This window comes from Ostrinia nubilalis, chromosome 25, assembly GCF_963855985.1.
Source record: "Ostrinia nubilalis chromosome 25, ilOstNubi1.1, whole genome shotgun sequence".
Taxonomy (NCBI): Eukaryota; Metazoa; Arthropoda; class Insecta; order Lepidoptera; family Crambidae; genus Ostrinia; species Ostrinia nubilalis.
Genome location: NC_087112.1, coordinates 2,456,284 through 2,479,675, shown reverse-complemented (window position 1 = coordinate 2,479,675; position 23,392 = coordinate 2,456,284). Strand labels below are relative to the sequence as shown.

Sequence of the window (23,392 nt, the reverse complement as noted above, 5' to 3'; positions counted from 1 at the left end):
TGAAAAGAAAACTCATGATTCGTGTTATTTTTATGCAATATGTAGGTATTTTATAAAAGTGGAACCCCGAGTGATCTCCAAAACCCATTCTATTATTATATACGATTCGGCTTCGATATCTATAATACAATAGGAGTTTATTTCATGTGTCAGATGACAAGGGTGGAAACAACCTACGATTCATGTTGTTTATTTACGTGCAATATGTGGGCATATTATAAAAGTGGAATGCCGAGTTGTATTTCTAAAACTTGTTCTATTATTTTATACTATTTGGCTGCGACTCGGCGTGACGACAATACAAAACATTTTTCGCGAATCGGTGTTCATACATTCACACAATACATTAGACGCCATGTTGTCATAAACGACATATTATAAAATCGCTGTGATTTAATATTCTTAATCAATAATTTTATGGCAAGTGTCCATCAGGAATCATTGTTCTTACACACAGAATCGTATTATTTCGCTTTCGGGTAGTAATATGTCAAAATTGTTGGTTCTTAGGCGAACAATGTATGGAGAACGAACATTGTCCTTTGATGAGTTTTCTCTATGACCCTGTATTTCCCTTTAGGAATGATTTGGAGAGGCTTATATCGTTGGAGCTTTCCCATTCAGCCCTGTGCTTCTTGGATATGCTTTTAGATAAAGAACTATCAGTTCTGACCCAATAGATATCGTCTCTGACCCTTGTCTCGCTAGACTGTCGGCTCTCTCATTACATTCGATCCTTGTATGTCCAGGTATCCCACATCAGGAACACTTTGTCATGCCACACATAATTATAGCGTAGAATTCAGCTTGAAATACTGTAGCAAACCTCCTTAAACGTTCACTGTGTTCGTAGTGTTTACAGTAAACGCCCGCTCCCGTTCCCAAGGCCAGCTTGGCTTGGAGCTGACAGATTAGGCTGTTCTGTTGGGATTTTGGTCCTCTTTTCTAGTCGTCCCTTGTTTAAGATCTAGGTATCCACTTATTAGCTCAATCCACTGTTTTTTTCCCACTTATCATATTAATCCATTGGTATTGTTTTAGATCAAGTACCTCCTACTATTACTTACTACATGCTTTACTATGAACGAGTGCTGTAAGTGCCCACCAACCTAGGCAGTTTTGTATCAGAATTGGCTACAGGCAGTATATCAAGGGCAGTAATCTTTCTTTCTGTCTTTCTTTCTTAATCATGTCCTTATGATTTTTTCAAGTTATTTAAGATTTAGTAGGTTCAAGGGGTTCGCGTATACATAGGGTCAGTTGCAAGCAACCGACTCAGTCTTCCCTTTACCCGACTGGTTGGGGGTGGACCAGAGTCGATAGCAACATGGAGCCTACATGGACCGATTTGCCCGTAGCTGCTGAAGCTTGCCTGGAAATGGTGAGATGCAAGAAGTAGTGCAGAAGCTGGTGCTTTCTGGAAAAACAACTATAATGGTCACAGCCGTAGCTTTTGTGCTAAAAATAATCTCCCGTACTATGATTATCAATCCTCGCTTTCTTCACACTTACCTTTCCGTTAAATCACTGGTACAATAGTATGTACAAATAAGTGTTAATTAAAATAATAATAATCATTAGACGTTTAGACAAATTCAAGTTCTTTATTTAGTGCTTTCTTCTTAAGATATTTTCAACATTAAAATGTATTTAAGCTATTTTCAACCTTATGTCTTACACATAGAGTTCAAAATTAATTGAAGAAAAAATACAAATCATGGTAGATTGGTGTGCCAGGAACTCTAAATAAATTCTAAAATAATTATCTTTACTTGCTTATGAACCAAATAGTATGAATTCATGGATAAAATAAATATTTTTTTCCGACGCGCAGTAAATTTCGCCCACTGTGTCATGAAGAAAAAATTTTTTTCACCTACTTTTTTCGAAAAAAGTACCATACAATGGTATATATTTATAATCCTGATAAATGTAGCTTTCAGGATATATTTTTTTTATTAGATTATCTCCAGTGGTTTAAAAGTAAACGACGTTTATTTAAAAAAATGCTTTTTAGCTTTTGTGAATTTTGCTCAATATTTCTATTTTTTTGTATGAAAAGGCAAAAAGTTTGTTCTAGAAATGAATTCGCCATCCTTTAATTATCTGAAAATGACACCACACTTGCCCTAATACCCATAGTTTTGAAGATATGGGCCTTAAAGTGAAGCGCGGCAGAAGGAAACTTGCCCCCCCTCCCCCTGCTACCACAGGGGGGGCTCCCGATGTCTACCGACGGAAATCTACTCAGGAGCACCCAAAGAACAACTGGTGCAAAAATGAGCCTTCTATACCAAAGTGGAGGGGTCTCCATACAAATCATTGCACTAAATTCCCTACTAACTCACACAAATAACCGTGACCATAATCACAGAATAAGTAATAGTACAGGTACAAGGATTACTCCGCAAGACGATTTAAATAAATGCGAGTCTTGCTACGACGCGATACAGTGTAATTCAGCTCGCACAGCACTACGTACCTACAATTTTATTCACCTACAAGTTTTGTCTCTTTCTATCGCGTGTCTCTGAACTCTTCTTACGCTGTTAGGGTTGCTGTCTAGTAGTGTCTAGTAAAAAAATAATTAATCTACTTATTTTTAATGAGGTACGATAGTAGGTAAGTACGCATTCATTATGGAAAACCTTGGGAGAGGCCTTTGTCCAGCAGTGGACGTCATTTGGCTGAAACGAACGAACGCATTCTGAGCAGTAGTCATGGTAGGTTAGGTTCCTATACTATCCTAAGAATTATTGATTACCTACATGGCCAACAACATACCTTTCAGCATCTTTGGGAAGCGAAAAAAAAGATAAATCCGGTAGATTTCTTTTCGAATTTAAACACCCGAACGCCGCACAATAATATTTCTTTCTCTTTATGTCCATTTTTAAATAATACTTCGATCATAGAATTAGGTACTACAACGCACGCCAGCGTCCTGACGGGCGCGCGCGTGACACTCGACTGATATAATACCCGCCGGCGGGGCGCTTCGCTGTAGGTAATTATCGGATGTACCGCGCGGAGTGAGCCAGGCCTGCCATAATGTAGTTATTACGAGTATTATTAGAATGGCAAAAAGACTCAAGTAGTGTGTATCTGGCTAATGTTCCTAAAGTGATATCATACTGGCTGTGTTTTGTCCAAATTACCTCATTACTGCATTTTATGGTCGTCTTACTTATGTAATAAACAGTAAGCCATAAATAAGGTACCTACCTACAGATCTTTGTGCAAGACCAAAATTTATGAGCAACGCCGAGCTCTCAATAATTTAATTATGTTTATTTGCAAAAGCAATTAAATTATTTTCATTAGACTTTTGACGTGAGTTACTCTCGATTGTTGGTCTATGGGTCCAAATGCCATTCAAATAAATAAGTAAACAGCACTGGTAAACAGTAGGTAGGTATGCAACTTGACCTTCCTTGTTTTGGTATCGTTCTACGGCAACAGCTCTCAGGGGGTTCCCAGCTGGTTCCGGTATATCCAAATGTTGCTAACAAATGGCCAAATACATTGACACTATTAACATTCAGTGTTGACACAAATACACAAACAGAACTTGGTAGTTACATAACTTCCTTTCGAGCTCAACTGAAGAATTAAGGAGTAAGATAGCCAGTTCCTCTGTGGTTGAGGATTCCGGGTGAAGCTCGCTTCCACCTTCGGCCTGGTCATCACTTACAATCAGGTGAGATACAGGCCAAGAGCTTCCCCGTTGGGGATAAAAAAAAACAAGTCTCGACTCAATTCTACAAGAATCTATCGCCAGAGATTTAAATACTCTACGAGCTTTTGAGCGCTGAAGCTTTTGCTTCACGAGTAGCGTTCGAGTTCTCTTGACTTTTTGAGCCTCACCTTAGGTACTTATTAGTGTTTGTATTGTGTATCTGTCAATATTCAACAAACGGAGTCTTTTGAATGAACGAGCTTTAGGTCAAGTTTTCATGTTCAGATTTTCAAAATGGCTGCATATTAAGAGTACATAATTTGGGCTTGAATCTCTACGAGAGTCTGATAACTGAAAGCACCTGTAGACATTGTCTTTCCTTGCTGGCAATGCTTCCCTGTAGTCCCTTTTGATTTGAGTACTTGTTAATTAAAGCATAAAGTTGCCTAATAAGGTATTCATTCCACTAACCATAAGATCCGCGAATTGTGAGGCAAGCCGCTAAATTATGTGCACACGGCACATCAGACTATGCGAGTGCATTTTTGTTGCAACATCGCCCTTATTTCAACTGCTTAAGATACCTCTATTTAAAGCATGATTTGTACAGTCAGCGTCAAAATGTTCGTGACACCCAAAGTAGCCAAAAAGTTCGCAACACGTGTTTGTTACAATTGGAATAAGGTGTATTGTTAACTTTTTGTCCACTTTGGGCGTCACAATTCACAAACTATTTGACGCTGACTGTACATATTTCGCTATCTGTGCAAACAATAGAGTATTAACTAAAACTAATATTCGAATCGTGTTTGGTGTTTAGCCGTCGGCCGTAGACTCTGATGGACAGAATCTTTATGAGAAATAGTTATTGATGAGATCAATATATTGTAATCAAGCTGACAAGTTTTGTCAGCATTTCATCAACACAGCCATATTTCTTTCGTAGGACATTGATCATTAGGTCGTAACAGGTCCTAATGATTTCGACACCATATCGTAAATCTTTCTTTCTAGGTTCTGTATTTTTACTGTATTTTTTTTGTAAGACCCTTTGATAAAGATGGTGACTAAACTATTCATCGAAATTAGACTGTGAACTATTTTAACAACGCAGAGTAGCTAAGTTACATTAAACTTAATTGTGACCGCGGCTTTGCCCGCTTAAATTTCAGTCTTGACCTAGAAGTTTTAACGCTTTCTGCTATTTTCTCTATAAAATTAAGTCCGCCAAATCGGTCAGGCTCTCCTTATTGACCAAATGATGCATGAGTAAACTGATCTCGTTAATCTCAAGCTACTCATTTTATTAATAAATTCTACTGCTATTATTACCTGTAAAATATAAATGAGTAAAATATTCACATCGCCGTTGGTTAGTGGCTGCCCAAACAAACATCCGTACGGGCAGTTAATTAAGACTCGATATGAGCTTATCTCCTCTATCGGCCCGCGTGTGGCGTGAATCACGACCGCTTGTGGCCAAAACTTATGCTTCAGCCACACTACGCGCTTCGATGAAGTACCGAAGTTAGCCGAGTAGGGTACGGGACTATTCCCACCACTCTTGTCCACCGCTGCAACTCCTGTGTAGTCATGATCCTAATCTGCATCTCACCTGATGGAAAATGCTGAAGGTGGAAGCGAGCTTCACCCAGAATCCTCAACCACAAAGGGACTGGCTATCTTACATCCTACTATACTTTAAAAAAATATTATAAGTGCGTACTTCTTTTAACTTCGGCCAACTTTGCAAGTAGTGTAGCTGGGGTATTTAGTAGTTTTGCTGCTGTAATGTGTTTACATTAACAACCGATGATGATGAATATTGCTACATGTGTGAGCCGAAACAGACTTCATGAGCTTCCTATTAATTCGACATGTTAACCCATTAATGTCCACTGCAGAAGCAGTAATGGACAGTTTGGATCATTGGTTGGGCATGAGAACTAATTAGTGTTTTGTTTTATTTATTTTTTTTCATCCTTTAACAAATTGGACGGTCGCACTATGTGACGAAAGGCCGATCTAGATGGACAAAAAGGGTTAATTCAAATCTCCAATAATACTAGCAAAATCGATAGTCGACAATCTGGAGGTCACGATTCTGGTGATAATTTTGTGCAAGTACCCTCCAATAAATTAATAAATATTTTTGAAGTGTCATTACGGGTGGAATTCATGAAGAAATCATTCACTTTTCTGCATTTGGTCTGTCGCTATTTCAAAGTGTTTATAAAATTAATAGTGCTAAAGTTAATGATGGATCGTGAAGTTGATGGTAAGAACTACCATTTTTATTCATTCACATTGCAAATAACTTTACAGTTGCCGAAAACATAGCTGTCGAATGTGATGGATATTACATTTTTAATGCGAACTTTGTGTTTGTTGGACCAGAAACTACATGTACTTTGTTGTACCATGGCTGCAACTTATATATGTTGTAGTCTCATTCATATTGTATTGCTCAAAGTAAATTAGAAAGTGCGGACTGGTGCGGAACCTTGTCAATTTTTTTAGTAAAGCTGATGCCAAAATTTTTTTTTCGTTCTTTTTTTTTTTCAGAATACGTAATATTTATATCCCGAAGGGAGTTCTACTAACAATGGATAAAATATCCCAAAAATGAAAAAAATAAACGGAATGAATATTTCGATAAAATACGAAACTTACGAGGTAACGGAAGAGTTATGAAATATTGAAATGAACATTTTCGGAATTGGTTGTAACAATTGGCTGGAAAGTGGCTGGCATGGCATTCTATATTTTTATTCACTCATCCTTTTTATTTATTTTCAATTGCCATAAAGAATTCAGCATTGTTTTTCTTCTTAGAAACATGTCCATTTTAAGCTGACCTCCTATCAGGTAGTAATTCTTTATAACCGTGTATCAACGTATACTGGTTTATGTATTAAAGCATTAAATGTACCAAAACTAAATGCAATTATGACTGTTTTTGCTATATATAGTCAAATCATCAATAGGTACCGCCTTTAAAGCTAATTAATATTGTCAAATAATATTGTCCATCTTGATCGGCCTTTCGTCACATAGTGGGTCGTCCGAACTTATTTGTGTGTTTACGTTTACTTGGGGGAGGCCTTTGTCCAGCAGTGGATGTCATTTGGCTGAAACGAACTTTTATATGCATTTTAGCACTCGAAGAAGCAAGTATTTATGATAATCTTGATGCAAAATTTTTGGATAACTTAAAAAATACATATTACTACCCAACTATCATAGGTGCCTAAACTGCCTAACGTGCCTAACGTAAGCCCCAATTGGGTATGTACTTGACTTTCAACGATCACTAACTACCTACAATAGATGCTGTATAATGGCTAGCATCCCGATTGCATTTGTTGAGGTATGACTGTAAGCATTTGTGTGCAAAAATGAAATGGTATGGATTTAGATAGGACACCTTGTTGTTTTTAACCGACTTCAAAAAAGGAGGAGGTTATATGTTCGACTGTATGTATGTTTTTTTTTTTTCTATGTATGTTCACCGATTACTCCGTCAATTGTGGACCGATTTTCAAAATTCTTTTTTTGTTCGATAGGGTACACTTCTGAGGTGGTCCCATTGTCACCAAGTCGGGATCTGATGATGGGATCCTAGGGAAATCGACTGCAACCCTCAAATTTTATAGGCACGTATATCGTTTTTCAAACATTTTCTTAAGTTATTCAAGTATTTGCTCATGGAAATCATCATCTCAAATTCATGAGCTGATGATAGAAAGTAAAACTCCTTAATGCTTAGGAGTTGGAGGATAATTCTTTAAATTTTATAGATAAGTATAGTTTCTAAAGTTATTCAAGTGTTTGCATCAGATAGCCATCATCTCATCACGATGAACTGGTCATGGTAGGTACAACTCCTTAACGCTTAGGAGTTGGAGAATAATTCTTTAAATATTATAGGTACAAATAACCTAACAGTTGTATTCTTTCATGTTTTTAAGGTGGGCTGACGGTTAAGGTCTTTTTAGGTTGCCGATATGGTAACCTGTATTTTGTAGGGAATATTATTTTACACTTGACATTAAGAATATACTGCCTACCTTCAGTGGTAACACCAAGGTAATAATTAGTTAACTAAAAAGCAAGAAATAAATTAATTTTTATTAAAAAAAATAAAACCGACTCCAAAAAACATACACTAAAAAGTAGAAAAATAATCACTAATTACTTATTTATTAGGACGAATTAATATTTATGTATACCATAATTGATACTTTTGGAGTCGGTGCAGGCAAACTTCACACGTTTCATAATCTTGGCACCGACTCCAAAAGTATCAATCATGGTATACATAAATATTAATTCGTCCTAATAAATAAGTAATTAGTGATTATTTTTCTACTTTTTAGTGTATGTTTTTTGGAGTCGGTTTTTTTTTTTTTTGTATTTGTAGGATGTTGTTTAGTGTACTAAAGATATAGATCTCGTGACTGGCTAGAGTTGTATAGCTATGCCTAATCCCTAGATTTACCATGTCAAGGGTACTTTGCAAAAAGTTTTCTTATAAAAAAATCCTAGTTTGACATGAAAACTCCCGACAATTTTTACTTCCGGCCCGAAATTTTCCACTAGATCTGGCATCACTAATACCACTATTGATATCCACCGGGAGGGAACTATGGCGCCTGCATATTTTATAAGGTCGTCTGTCTACATATACTCCGCATTAGCTTCTGCTAATAAGTAATTCCTTTGACGAACAAATGACTCGAATATCCACGTAATTTTAATGATGAAATTTAAATGACTAAGTATGAGAAATTATTGAGGATTCAGGTGAAATTCAAACAGCTAGGGACTGGAATTTGCTACCTACTGTCTTTCCAGAACGCTTTAATCTGGGTCTTTTCAAGGCGAGAGTGAATAGGCACTTACAGGGCAAGATACCATCCTAAATTGCATCTCATTTAACATCAGGTGCGATTGTGATCAAATACCTGCTGCTGTTCTGCATAAAAAAAAGAAAAAGTTAAAAATGTTTGAGGTGGTTGTATTGTCTTGGACCTAATAGCAAGGAAAGGGGTTTATTTTACAAAAATGGCAAAGTAATATAGGAGAGATTAATCATAAATATCACTTGCCTCCTGCATCATTCCTGAAAATTACTATATCTTTGTTGGTCACCTGTTGTCAACCGCTTTGCAATGGAGGGAAGTCGAACCTTAACTTCGAACTCCTATGATTTTCTGATTAATTTCTTTGCGGGTCCAATGAAAGTTTAAATTTCCCCCGGGACAACTTGATCTTCACTGGTTGGGTTTTTATTGGCTGTCAAGCTTTAGATCCTTAGCTACACAGGAGTTACAGCGGTGAGAACGAGAGGTGGGAATAGTCCCGTACTTACATCATTCCTGAATTATTTTTTCAGAACGTTTTGTAATAACAAGCTTCCAATCGGATAAATCTCACACTGTTTTAAAATGTATAAAGTTTAAATTTCCCCCGGGACAACTTGATCTTCACTGGTTGGGTTTTTATTGGCTGTCAAGCTTTAGATCCTTAGCTACACAGGAGTTACAGCGGTGAGAACGAGAGGTGGGAATAGTCCCGTACTTACATCATTCCTGAATTATTTTTTCAGAACGTTTTGTAATAACAAGCTTCCAATCGGATAAATCTCACACTGTTTTAAAATGTATTGCGCTGATTCGCGCCATTGTTTATTTATTGTTCCCGCGTGAATGGATGCGTCATCAAGTATTTCGCGGTACGAACCATGTTCCAAGAACTGATTAATTTGTTCTTTCGTGTAATAATAATTGTTAATATTCGTGACGTCAAACCACGAGTTAAGAGTCCAACTTCAGAGAAAAGGAAGTTAAAATCAAAAAGTATTTCGATTGGATAAAAGCAGGCAGCAACCAACGAGGCCTATGTTCAGCAGTGGACGTCCTGCTGATGATGATGATGTCGATTGATGGTTCAACATTCAATAACATGTCAGGATGTTATTAAATGGTAGGACAAGCGCCGTCTGTATTCATCCATTTAGATGTAAAGCTTATGCCATCAATTTTTAAGGCACAAATGGGTTGGTTAGTCTTGAGTAACATTAAAAATGTTATAGGAGGATCATTCTTCCTTTCAGCCAAATGACGTTCACTACTAGACAAAGGCCTACCCCAGACTTCTACAACGACCGACCGGCATCTTTCTTTACTTACTTAAGAGTTACTTACTAAGTAAATAATGTTATTTTAATTTTGTCAACAGGTGTTGGTGCATGGTGGGGGTAAGGAGAAGGTGCGAAGATGGGGGACAGTTTTCTGCATCAAGGGGACATAGTCTCCCTTCATGCAGAGGGCACAGTCTCAGGATTCCTGAGTACTTTGGGGTAAGAGTCATCTACATTATGGCAGTAGTAAACAAAAATAACGTAATATTAACAAATAACTACTCAACTAAACTATAACTAAATAAAAGGGTAAAAATTAAAATATCTAAAGTGCCTTCGTTTAAAGAAGAAAGAATGTAATTATCACAGAGCAAATGTAATAAAAAGCACATACCAAACAGTAGCGCATAAACATGAAAAAATAATAAATACTTCCTGAACTTTTATCATGTCATCTACGCTATAATACAAGCTCTCCATAACAGTGTAGAACATGCGCTATTGGTCTGGAAATGAAGTGCTTAAAATAAATTCATGCAAATAACTCATAGCTAAAATGTTTTCTGATATGTTTTTTGTCCGCAGGTTGGTAGATGACAGGTGCGTGGTCTGCCCCGAAGCAGGCGACCTGACTGATCCGCCCAAAAAGTTCCGGGGTACGTACAAACTTAATTCAAACTACTACTAGTTAAAACGTCATCATCAGTATAGATCGTTTCATCCAAGAAGACGCGCCCCACCATTCTTCCGCTAATGTTTGAGTATTATCGGTACACGCTAAATCATCTATGAGTCCACACGCACACTACAATAATGACGCTCGGATTGCTCGGATCAAACTCCTGGCACCCTGCGCTTCCCTCGACCAAAAATTGGTGGGGCGCGTCTTCGTGGATGCAAAAGATAAAAGATAAAAGATAAAGATATTTATTTACATAAACATGTGTGAAAACATATTACAAAGCAACATGATTTGGTCTTACAGTTTTAACAGGTGATAGGTACAACATGTTTTACCAAGATATTGGTATGTAAATGATATGTCAAGTAAGAATGTCAATAATACATTAAAATTCATAATAACAATAGGTACATCTGATAATTGATAATAAAAGTAAAATTAAAATTAAAATTAAAATTAGTCAAATTTTGTCACTCAAGAAGTCTTGTACAGTATAATAGGCCTTGTCAATTAGAAAATGTTTAAGTTTCTTTTTAAACATAACATTATGTAATTGTTTCAAGTTTTCTGGGATTTTATTATATATTTTTGGTGCCATACAGATAATACTTTTATTTAATAATGTGGTTTTGGCCAAATGTAAGCAAAGACGGTCCCCACCGCGGCGATTACGTACAATTACATCAGACATTCGAGGAAATAGATGGGGATTGCTTTTAACAAATAAGGCTGTTTCAATAATGTACAGAGACGGAAGTGTCAGAATCTTATGCTTAACAAACATTGGTTTACAGCTATCAGTGATTTGAAGTCCAAACATACGATCGTACAGCAACGATCTACATATATCTTCTTAGTCAGGACAACATTTTGATGCAGGAAATGTTTTGGACAATTTAATTCATAAGCTCGGATGAATCCGCGGACAAGAGCTAGCGAATATTTCAACTTGAAATATTGTTAAAATTTATAACCAACCAGCACGTTGAGTTGATCCTTCCTCAACTTCCCAAGCGCCGAGTGACGTTGATAAATAAATTACGAGTTGCTCGTTTTGTCGGGGAACTTAGAATGGTAAAGTTTTGTAAAACACTTAAAAAGAATGCAAGAGGCAGTTTCAAACTTAGTTTACCTAATTAAAATGCCCTACAGGTTTCTATAAGAATATTTTTCACATTACTTCAGAATTTTTCAAGTTGAAAAACGCTTAACATCCATGGGAGAATTTTACTGTCCTGTCCTTAGTCGTTGTGGAAACACTTCCACAACGATTAAGGACAGCCTTAATCGTTGTGGAACTGTCCTTAATCCTTGTGGAAATCCTTAGGAGAGGCCTTTGTCCAGCCGTGGACATCATTTGGCTGAAACAAAATGCATAACTAAGCTTTACCATCTTACTTTATCTTTAACAAACGTCAAAAATCTGTCAATCTCCATACAAAAACACCGGTTATCATTATAGTTACCGTTAAAGTTAGGTGGTGCAACTCAGCCTTTTAGATCATAAACAGTAAACAGATACATGAATCGGTGATTGGTTCACGTGTCAAGTTTTAAGTAATGAATCCTCCCCCAGATTGCCTGTTCAAGATATGCCCCATGAACCGTTACTCCGCTCAAAAGCAATTCTGGAACACAGCCAAGCAGTCTGCCAACAACAACACCGATACTGGACTACTCAAGAGGTTACACGTGAGTATACACTTATTTGAGAACCTTTGTGATGATACTAGATGCTAAAGTCCGGTCGCCGAGCAGATAGAATTTCGTACAATGACCCCAAGCTACCCATCCTTATCGCTCGCGCGTAATTATATTGCTGTCGCGACTGTGCGACAAGCAGCCGCAGTGAATGTGCGAGCGGACTTTAGAGAGATGTAAAAGGTAGACAGTAGTAGTAGGGCTAGGATGGGCGCCGTGATAAAATCTTATCGATGATTTTAGACGACAAATGTATGGGTTTAACACGTAAAATCGATAAAATGGCGCGATAAAAGCTTCCTACCAGGTTTAGTTGTTCACACCAACAATCGGCGGACGCTGATATAAACAACTATCCTCTGTAATTCATAGCAATGAAAAAGATGTATGTCATTTCCAAGTACAGGAAAAAGAAAAGTATAGGAAAAACATTGTGTAACTTTTATCAGTTTGAAGACAATGCCGACTTGACCTGAATGTCTGAAAACTATTCTAAGGGGTCGTCCTCTAATAACTGAAGTAAGCTTGCTACTCTTGCTAGTACAAATAAAAGCTTCTTTGCTACTCCTGCTGAAACGAATCCTGCAAAAAATATGAATTTTTAAGTCGATTTTTAAAGGTGGATCCGTTGTCGAAATCCGTTTCTCTAATTTTCTTTAATCAGTTGCATATCGCTATCCTATGAATCACATTCTTTGACATTTCAAAGAGCAACAAAGCAAAATAACTCTTGACTTCCCAAGAAACTGTCTCCCAACAATCCATCACATTTACCTAACTTCGTGTTTCTTCAAAGCGGTGCCACCTGCGTTCAGTAAATTCGCACGGCTGTGGATTCATGCTATAAATCAAATCCACGTAAAAATAAATGAACGCGGGTGGCGCCCGCCTTTCGACGGGCGAACCCGCATGTGTTTTGTCAGTAACATAAAACATTAAGGGCCGCTGAAGAAAAAGAAAATTACAATAATATGGGCTTTGTCAGAAATTTTCAGTGTACAAAAGGCCGTTACACTGATTTATCAACGCCACTTTATCATCTGATTAAATTCGTTGTGGGTTCCACCATGATAGTTATCTTCTTTTTATTTTTTTTTATTTTTTATTTTAGGTGGTAAAAATGCATTGAGTTGCATACCCGCCGATGTGGTAAGGCGACGGGTTATGTGGGGCTCTCCCCTCCAGAAGGGAGGGGCCTACCCACTAAAAATCCACCAATCTCCGTCTTATTGAGCAGAGGCAGGAGCCGGTGTAGCTGAGCCTTATCCCGACCTATCCAACCAATGCTCATGTAGTCAGCTTAAGTGTGCAGACTCCGTCTTTACCACATCCTTCTTTTAACAGTGGCGGCTTGCTGATCCGCCACCGACCACTCGGAGATAAATTTACACGCTATATACATTAACTTACTACTAATTGTATACAAGAATGTACATTTGTGCAAAAATCTATCTACCTACATATTATTTACAAAAACAGTTGAGACCAGCGGAAAGGTGTAAAAGGCCTATCCACTGGTACTCTGTAGAACCTTAACTATATGACTAGCGTTGACTAGTGTCAGAGACGGTTAGCAAAAGCACGCCGTCTCCGACCAGCTCTTCGGCGGCGGATGGGATCTGAGAGAGGATCGTTTTCCCGTTCCCTTTCAGCCGCCTCTTTGGCATTAATCACTTCTTCACAGAAGTTTTTAAATGCGTCCCAGCCTGCTTCACTACTGACCATGGCCCTAACCACAGCCGGCAGCGTTAGGTCAAATCCGATAGTGGCGCACAGTGTTGTTCTGTGCGCTGTCCAAGCCTGGCACTCTTCCAGAGTGTGTTGCGCCGTGTCCTCGGTGCAGTCACAGTCGTGACAAGCAGCAGCTGTCTCACGACCGATGTCGTGCAGGTATTTACCGAAGCAGCCATGTCCGGTCAATACCTGCACCATGCGGTATGTGAGCGAACCACTGCTCCTCTCCACCCATTGTCGCAGGCAAGGCTGCAGGGCGGCGACTGTTCGGTGCCCAGCACTGGGCTCCTCTAGCTACTCTGCCCACTCCTCCAATATCAAGTTACGGGCCTCCTCTCGCCAGTACTCGATTTCACGAGGTGCCGGAGGGTTTCCACAGCGTCTGGCGGCAGCGGATGATAGTTATCTTCTGGGACAACCTAACCTTCACTGTTATTCTGGGTTTTATTGGAGGCCAACGCTATACTGTAGATGGTGGGAAGGAGCGGTGGGAATAGTGATTGATCTATTATATTTACACAGTCATATCAAGCCAGTGAAAGATTACGCTGAATTTTTGCACACAGAGAGTTATTATGACGTAGCATTCGCTAAGAAATAACTTTTCGAAATTCACTCCCTGAAGGGGCGAAACGGGATTCCAAGGTTTGTATCTGCGACAAAGATTGGAGTTTTATTCGTCGTCGTCCAAAGTAATGTCGCAAAAAGTTGATGGAATAATCACCCCTGCTAACATATCTTGCCCTGTAACGGTGTCTGATAAGAATTCGCCCTAGTTAGCGCCACAAAGCGCAAAGTTTACATTGTCGCAATCGCACTAAAACATTTCAATCGAACTCAGACATTGTGTTGGCGAAATTGGAATGGACGCTTTTGTTTGCTACCAGCTGGTGCCAAGTTACGCCAAGTCACAGTGCCCTGTGCACTCTGTCAAATAGATGGGGGTAGTTAAAAGCCAGGAGCTAACACACAGTTTAATTAAAATTCAGTTCTTATAGACTATTGGTGTATATTTGTTTTATTCCGAGAAAGGCATGAGATTTGAAAAGAAAAGTACCGCTTAATTTGGTTAAGTATAATTATTTTAAGATGCTTTTTATCAGGGTGGCAATTCTTAATTAATTACTTCCTCTTCTTGTCGTGTCGACAACAAACCTACACAGTGTCAGCCCAAAACTCCGCTACAAGACGGGCGTTGTCAGTAGCCTTCATTAAATCTTGCAGTTGTTTGGCTACTTAATTATGCATCATATTATGAGAAAAATTAAGACTTCATTTGCTTGATGATACTATAAATACATATGTTTTGGGCATCATCTCTTTTGCTTAGGTAGAAGTCAGAAAAGTTAATGAAATTAATCAATTTTTGTTTGTTAAAAATCGTCAATATCGTGTGGATGAAACTTTCTGTATTGTATCTAAACAATGTTAGAAAACTGTCTGATTGTTATTATCTTTATTCCGTTTGTAATAATTTTAGAAGATATCTAGCTCCGCGATACAAGACCTAACGATCAATAAACTAGTCTTTAGAAACTGCCTGTCATGTCACGGTATCGAGCTCGGGAATTCCGTGTACAGTCACCAGCACAATAGACACATTTTTATTGCAAAATAGCTCTTAATACAACTATACAGGTTGTCCCAAAAAGTACTGTCAAGCACCTACCTACCTACCCGAATCAGCACGACTTTTGATAATTTTCGTGTTATTAATTTTTTTTTACAACATTTTCAACTTTTTTAGTTTACATTCATGTTATGGATGTAAATACTTCTGATACAGCTAGGCATAGTATTCATCTAATAATAATTAAAAAATCAGGCATGTATCTTATCTATTCGCGCCACATAGTCCAGTCAAATTAGACATGAACCCTGCAATAATTCGCATACAGCTGAAAATTGGTACGAATGTTCGGAGCACCATTATGAATTAATTGTAAAAAGTCCCCATCGATCCGACATGTGCTAAAAAAAAATTTCTATGTCAAAGTTAAAAAATACGGGTTTTTGAGATTTTCAGCCAAACGGTTAGTTTTATCACAAAAATATGTATGACAAGGTTTAAGACCATACAATTATCTATCAAAATTGTCTATACACTTTCTCCTAAGAGTCAGCGTTTCTGAGATTCGATGATCCGAAGAGTCAAAAAAGTGTTTTCTTCATAACTGTCTTACACATAAATCCAATGTGATATCGCCTCGTGCCTCGACTCAGCATTGTATCATGATGTGTTGTCGACGTCGAATATAAAATGATCAACCTCAATGTCGTCTGTCACCTTTAATTATCGAAAAATGGGTGCAACTTTGACGAAGGACTGCACCGTGAGTTTCTAAGATACGAAGTTTTCGTGTCTATTACGTTTAAGAGCTCTTATATGCACACGTCACTACTCTACTTGTAACTCTATGGTCACTCTTTTAGCCCGGTCAAGTCAGAAAATCCAGGTTATAATAATTTGCATAGAGCTGAAAATTTGTGTGAATGTTGAGAACACCATCCTTAATGAAATGTCAAAAGTCCCCAACGATCCGTCATTTGAAAAAAAATTTTACGAAGTCCAAGTTTTTTGCATTTTTCCGCCTAACAGTAAACTTATCATAAGAAATGATAAGAAATAGTAGTAGATCATAAAATTATCTATTAAAATTGTCTTTGCCCCTTTTTCCTAAGAGTCACCGTTAATGTGGTAACGATGCAAAAAGTTGAAGAATTCGCATTCTGTTAACTACTCCACAAGTCCACAACTTCAACTCTTTCAAAATAGTTTTGAATTGAACAGGATAACAAACACATCCTAAAAAGGCCTACTGGGGAAACTTGGTAAAAAAAATGCGCCAAATAACCATCATAGGTGTTGTAGAAACATGTGCATATAGCGAGAACATCTTTACTAACTTTTTGATTCGTTCTACCTCATAATCGGTGACTCTTAGGAAAAAGGGGTAAAGACAATTTTAATAGATAATTATATGATCTACTATTATTTTTTATCTATTTTTATGATAAGTTTACTACTTGGCCAAAAAATGCAAAAAACTTGGGACTTCGAAAACTTTTTTTTTAAATGACGGATCGTCGGGGACTTTTGACATTTCATTAAGGATGATGTTCTCAACATTCACACAAATTTTCAGCTCTATGCGAATTATTATAACCTGGACTGTCTAACTTGGTCGGGCTAAAAGAGTGACCATAGAGTTACAAGTAGAGTAGTAACGTGTGCATATAAGAGCTCTTAAACATAATAAACACGAAAACTTCGTATCTTAAAAACTCACGGTGCAGTCCTTCGTCAAAGTTGCACCCATTTTTCGATAATTAAAGATGACAGACGACATTGAGGTTGATCATTTTATATTCGACGTCGACAACACATCATGATACAATGCTGAGTCGTGACACGAGGCGATATCACATTGGATTTATGTGTAAAACCGTTATGAAGAAAACACTTTTTTGACTCTTCGGATCATCAAATCTCAGAAACGCTGACTCTTAGGAGAAAGTGTATAGACAATTTTGATAGATAATAGTATGTTCTTAAACCTTGTCATACATATTTTTGTGATAAAACTTACCGTTTAGCTGAAAATCTCAAAAACCCGTATTTTTTAAGTTTGACCTTGAATTTTTTTTTAGCACATGTCGGTTCGATGGGGACTTTTCACAGTTAATTCATAATGGTGCTCCGAACATTCGTACCAATTTTCAGCTGTATGCGAATTAATGCAGGGTTCATGTCTAATTTGACTGGACTAACAGTGACCACAAAAGTGTCTAAGTACAGAAATTTAAAACAATCATAACTCGAAAACTAGCAAAAATCGCGGACCATTCATGGCGATGATTCGGATAGCCCTAGTGATGCTCTACCTCTGGGCTTCAGCTTGACACAACTTTTTGGGACACTCTGTATTCTTATGCTACAGTTCCGCTTGTTGTGTTGTCTGTACAATTGATATATCGCTTCACATTCGGGACGATAATATCTCAAATCAACACTAAATGAGCCAATTTGGAGTTTAAAATTTATAATTAGACTGATGTTTAGCCGTGTGTCTGTCTGTAGCAATTATTTTATTGTTATTAACTCATAAGGCGTAAGCATTCGAGTGTGGATTACATGTATCGTAAGCGCTACTTAGATGGAAATAATCCAATTTACTAACACACAAGTAAAACTTTTACTTCCGTCTTAGTTCCTTACGGTCTATTTTTACTTAGTTTGGGACTAGAAGCGCAGTGTAAAATGTCCAAGGATATATTTATTTATTATTTATTTATTTTGTATTTTAATGGCACACCAATTCAGCCCTCCAATAGAATGTTTAAATAAATAAGTATCAGTCAGAATGGCGGTCCTATAAAGCCTTTGTTGTAATACGAATTTAATTATTAATTCATTCAAGCCTTTATAAAACTGCCAAGAAAGTAACCCGGAAAGTAAATCAGTACGGTACGGTTATTCCCTGACGTACCTACCTACATTTTTACAATCGGCTAGATTTTTCTACGGGAACGTACGCGAAAATATTATTTATCCTGAAAACCATTGACCAATTTAGCACAACATATTATTATCAGTCAACCGACCACGGGCCAGAAAAAGCAAAAAGGTCGCGGGAAGTATCTGGATGCGGGCAGCGCAGGACCGGTCGTTATGGAAATCCTTGGGGGAGGCATTTGTCCAGCAGTGGACGTCATTTGACTGAAACGAAGTTATTACGTAGTGATTAGTCAGTTTACCACCTTTCAGCTGATCCAAGATCCTCATTATAGCTCCATTATGCAACTTTAAATGCCAATAGAGACGTGCTGAACCAATCAAGACCCAAAGTAGGGACCGTACCCCTTTTCTCTTATTCCCCGATGTCATCAACTTGCTGAAAGATCCCAAACGAGATCTAATCGGGAGCGGATCCTACCCTTTTTCTCGTATTCCCTGATGTCTAACTTTCTAAATCGTATTATAAAAGTTTTGTGACACGACAATTTATAATATCCCCTGTAAAGTCCTATATTATATTTGTAGCTTTCCACCTTTATCAATCACAGAAGTGTCACTTCCATGCATAAAGGTCATAGCAGACTTATCAACTAGGAAAGGGATCAACACCGTAGCGCGTATGGCCTCGGCCTCGAATTTAGCGGGCAGCGGCGCGGGAGCGGCGGCGGGGCGGGAGCGGGGCGGGCAACGCAGACCCGTTCTCGAAACAAGCGGGCAGCTCGCGCGGCGCTTTAGCGGCGAAGTGTGTTGTGTTCGGGGTTGTGTTGTCGAGATATTTGTTTTTATTCGCAAACGAAATGTCTGAACAACAGCGACAATTTTATTTCGATTCAAATTTATTCCTAACGCTCGATTTATTGTGGGCAAAAGAAGGAGTGCGCTGCCCGCTCGTTGCCCGCTCCCGCGCCGCTGTTTTCGAGAACCGGTCTATTTGATTTTATTTTACGCTTATGATCCTGCCGCTCCCGCGCCGCTACCGCCGCCGCCCCGCTGCCCGCTAAATTCGAGGCTGAGGCCTATCACCTTTCGCGAACTGTAATCGCCTTCGCGCGTTGTCAACCGCGAGGCCAGATGTTTACGTTACGGTGCGGATAAGTGTGCGTTGCAATATGGAGTTTCGTACAAAGAATACTGACCGCTTCTGGTTAATACGGTTACGATCCCTTTCCGGGCTGATAAATGTGCTACGTCCTTAGCAGTCGTCACTTTGACGGATGGCTCCATTAGAGCATCCGACGTTGTTTATTTTGCCAGCAGATACATTAATTAATCTTTTACCAGCAGGGTAAGGCGGAAGACACGTTTTATCAAAAGCTACTCCTTAACTATGTAAGTAGGTACTGTGTTTCAATTTTATCGAATCTTTCCGTTTTATCGGATCTGTCTGACTTTTGTATTTGCAATGAGCCGGTACGTGGGAAAGTGTCAGACATAATCTACCATTACCTATGAATATCAGATTGAAGAATTTTATTTGAAGGTTATTGAGAAACTTAATATTAACTCGTATTCAATTTGTGCTAGTACATTGCTAATTCTAATGACTTCAATAATACGTGATTAAAATATATAGGTACTTTATTTCAGTTTCTTTTGAACTGGTAGTTAAGTTTCAAACTTAATGGGGCTTCTCAATGGGCAATGTTTTTATTGCAATACTGCTATCATGTGGCTTCTCTTTGCTCGCTATAAAATTTTTGTCAATTTGGCCAGGACATTAATGCAATATTGCGATGTTACCGGCCACCATTGCAGCCTCATATTTCAGAAAAATATTGTCCATTTGTCCATTCTTTTAAATAAATAACCTCGTAGAAGTTTTCAAAGTAGTGTGGTTGAACCCTAAAACCTTTTGGCGTGCATTATGGTGACATTAATGTGGTGTTACATCACATCGGAGACACAAATCTAATTTGATTGTTAATTGGGTGATTTGGATGTAGGTCGTCCGTCCGATTTTGAAATCTCTTAATTTATGTCTTCTTTTGTATGTTTTGTACTTGTAACCATTTATTATTGTATTTTTTGTGTTAACCATGAATAATGGGTCGCCAAAGTAGTTTTTTTTTTTAATTTTATGCTTTTGTCTGTTCCATGTTTTCTGGATATGCCAGCAGCAATACAACTGTATTGAATCCGTTAACTTTAAAAAAGTTATATTGTGTGATGTCATATCTTACGATTTCCATATAGGGTTCGCTCCCGGGAAATCCCGGTACTCATTTTTCCCGGGAATTCCCGATAATCTTATCCTTTATCTAGTTCCGGTACTGATGATGCAATTCCCGAGACTTTCGGTACTTTCGGGACTTCAATAATTTATTTTTGAATAACAATTTTTTGACTAGATGCCATCATTTTTTTACGTACACACTATCAACAAATGAAAAAAAAAATCCTAATTCATTACTATCCTTTTAAGACTGATTGTTTTATCTGATTGTACTTAGGTACTACTTATTGTTTCTTATAATAGCATGTTTTTTTATGAACCTAATTTATTTAATTTACATACACAAACGCACTTTAATACATTACAATTTATTATTATTATTATGTACACACACACAGTTTTGTTTTTTAAATATTATCTTTTTATTTATAAATATCTTATCACATCTTTTCTACTTCGTCTATATCGTATATTATTATTTTCTACTACGTCTGTATACACCGTGTTACTTTGCATTCTTGCCATATTCACAGAGATAAAAGTAGGGAACAATACCTATTATTTAAGATAAACAAGAGACTCCCATAAAGAAAGTACACTAAGATTTTAGTAAATTTGGTTTTTCAGTACAAATCGGAATAAACCAATTTTGTCTCGCACGTTCTACAGGTGCAAGTGGAATAAACCTAGTGGGCGTGGCCTAGTTCTTAATAATCTGTTGTTTTATGGCTCTGGGTACCAGCCTTTTTATCCAGTCATAATAATTATTTTAAAATACTCTTCAGTTGATTTCAGATTTTCCTTTCTACTCTCAGTTTCTACTTTACGGGCTTAGGACCGTCAAAAATACGTAATAATTATTAGGGTTTTAATTAATTTTAACATTGTACCCTATTTTTACAAATTAATAAATTAAGTATGAAATGAAATCACCTTATTCACAATTAATTATTTATTTATAAGTTCCTACTTACAAAGTTTACGTACTGCGAAGCAAGTGTTCAAAGTGTCCTCCGTTCTGATGAAGGCACAGTCTAGCACGGCGAAGCGTAGGTTTTCCGCTTTAGTTTTCACAACACATAAACGTTTTGTCTCACAGTTTCACTAAAACAATCCTTTCATGTAACGCGTTTACACTGTTTATCTCTTCTGCGCATACCAGTCGTTTCAAGACACGCCAAAAATCCATTGGTGTCAGGTCCGAGGATCGTGGTGGTCAAGCTACTGGACCACTCGTCCAATCCACTGTTCACCAAACGTATTATTCGCGCACTTGACGTCCTTATTGTGGGGGAGCACCATCCTGCTGCTAGTAGAGCATTTGGTGTAACGCTAAGGGTACGTCATCAAGCATTTCGTCTAAGACGTCTTGCAGACACTCCAGGCACCATTTTGATTAAATTATTCGTTGTTTGAATACACTTCAGACATTTTTGTATAATTTATAACGTGATTTGTGATTGATGGATTTCTCAGTTTTTTACAAGTGTCAAAAAGACATTTTAAAGACAATAGATTGCAATAGATATTTAAAAATACAATAAAAAGTAAAAAAGTCTTCATCGCCATCGCCAACAAGTGATGTGCATGCGTTACGATAATTAGTGATGTGTTTAACAGATTGTCGATAAAATAAAATACTCAAGATTAAAAAAAAAAATTTTCGGGCATTATTTTTTAACGGATTTGTGATCAGTATCAGTAATATAGTCACCTCTGTAAATATGGCAAGAATGCAAAGTAACACCCTGTATACATTTAAAATTTATACGCGCACTATTATTATTATTTATGTATGTATATTTTATGCAGTATAGGTTAGTGTCCGTGACTCTCACTCGGCATGGGGCACACTGAAAACCAGCGTCGTGGCTTCCCTCACCGGGGGCCACGGCATATGCTGAGTGGGGTCCCATTGCGATGGGCATCGCTGTGCGACAGGGTGGCACTGCTTAGTTTATTCATTCATTCATTGTATGTTTTATGTCACCTCTGTCTTATTTGCTTTTTTTTTTCATTTTACCTCTTTTGTCTTTTGTGATGTCCATGGCAATAAATGTTTCTTTCTTTCTTTCTTTCTTTCTTTCTTTCTTTCTTTCTTTCTTTCTTTCTAATTTATGTTTTGTCCCTTGTTTGTCCCTAACTCTTGTCGCTGCCAGTATTTGACATTGATAGAAAGTGAGAAAACATATTTTAACTAAAATAGGTTGATTAAACGATTGTTGCTTTTTATGAATATGGCATGGCGGTTATGATTTTTAATGGGCATTTATAACTAGTTTTGTCGTGTTGTGTAACTGTTTTGACTGATTTATTATTAAGGTAACAGACCAATTGAACTGAACAGAAAAAGTTTAATATTTTTGTTAATCTAATCACATTTTTATTAAAATTACGTACAAATTAGGTAATTTGTCTTAATAACCATTGACGTGGGTACCGAAATTCCCGAATTTTCCGGTTTTTCCGATACTGGCTTGGACCTGGTACCGGTAATTCAGTAACACTCCTTAGTACCGGGACTTGCAACTCCTATTTCCATATCAAAATAATCGAGATAATACTATAAAGAAAATTATTTATTTCCGAAAATATGGTCACTTTAGCGTCGCTTGTGGGCATAAAAGACACCTGACTACATTTTTAGCGAAATCGTACGTATTACAAGAGGCATTAGATACCATAGTGTTTAGCTTTATATGCTATGCTTGACTTTCAATCAAAGCATATTCCAATGAACCACATACATTTGTCACGGC

General features: G+C 37.6%; 1 protein-coding gene across 1 annotated transcript in view; it reads left to right on the top strand.

The window, feature by feature from the left end:
* LOC135084236 (inositol 1,4,5-trisphosphate receptor) overlaps nucleotides 1–23,392 on the top strand; it is a 122,336-nt gene that overhangs the window by 17,731 nt on the left and 81,213 nt on the right. The window contains exons 2-4 of the mRNA XM_063978988.1: nucleotides 9,923–10,043; nucleotides 10,410–10,480; nucleotides 12,083–12,198. Of these exons, the coding sequence (XP_063835058.1) occupies nucleotides 9,961–10,043; nucleotides 10,410–10,480; nucleotides 12,083–12,198 (270 nt within the window). The 5' untranslated portion in view covers nucleotides 9,923–9,960. The remainder of the gene's footprint in view (nucleotides 1–9,922; nucleotides 10,044–10,409; nucleotides 10,481–12,082; nucleotides 12,199–23,392) is intronic.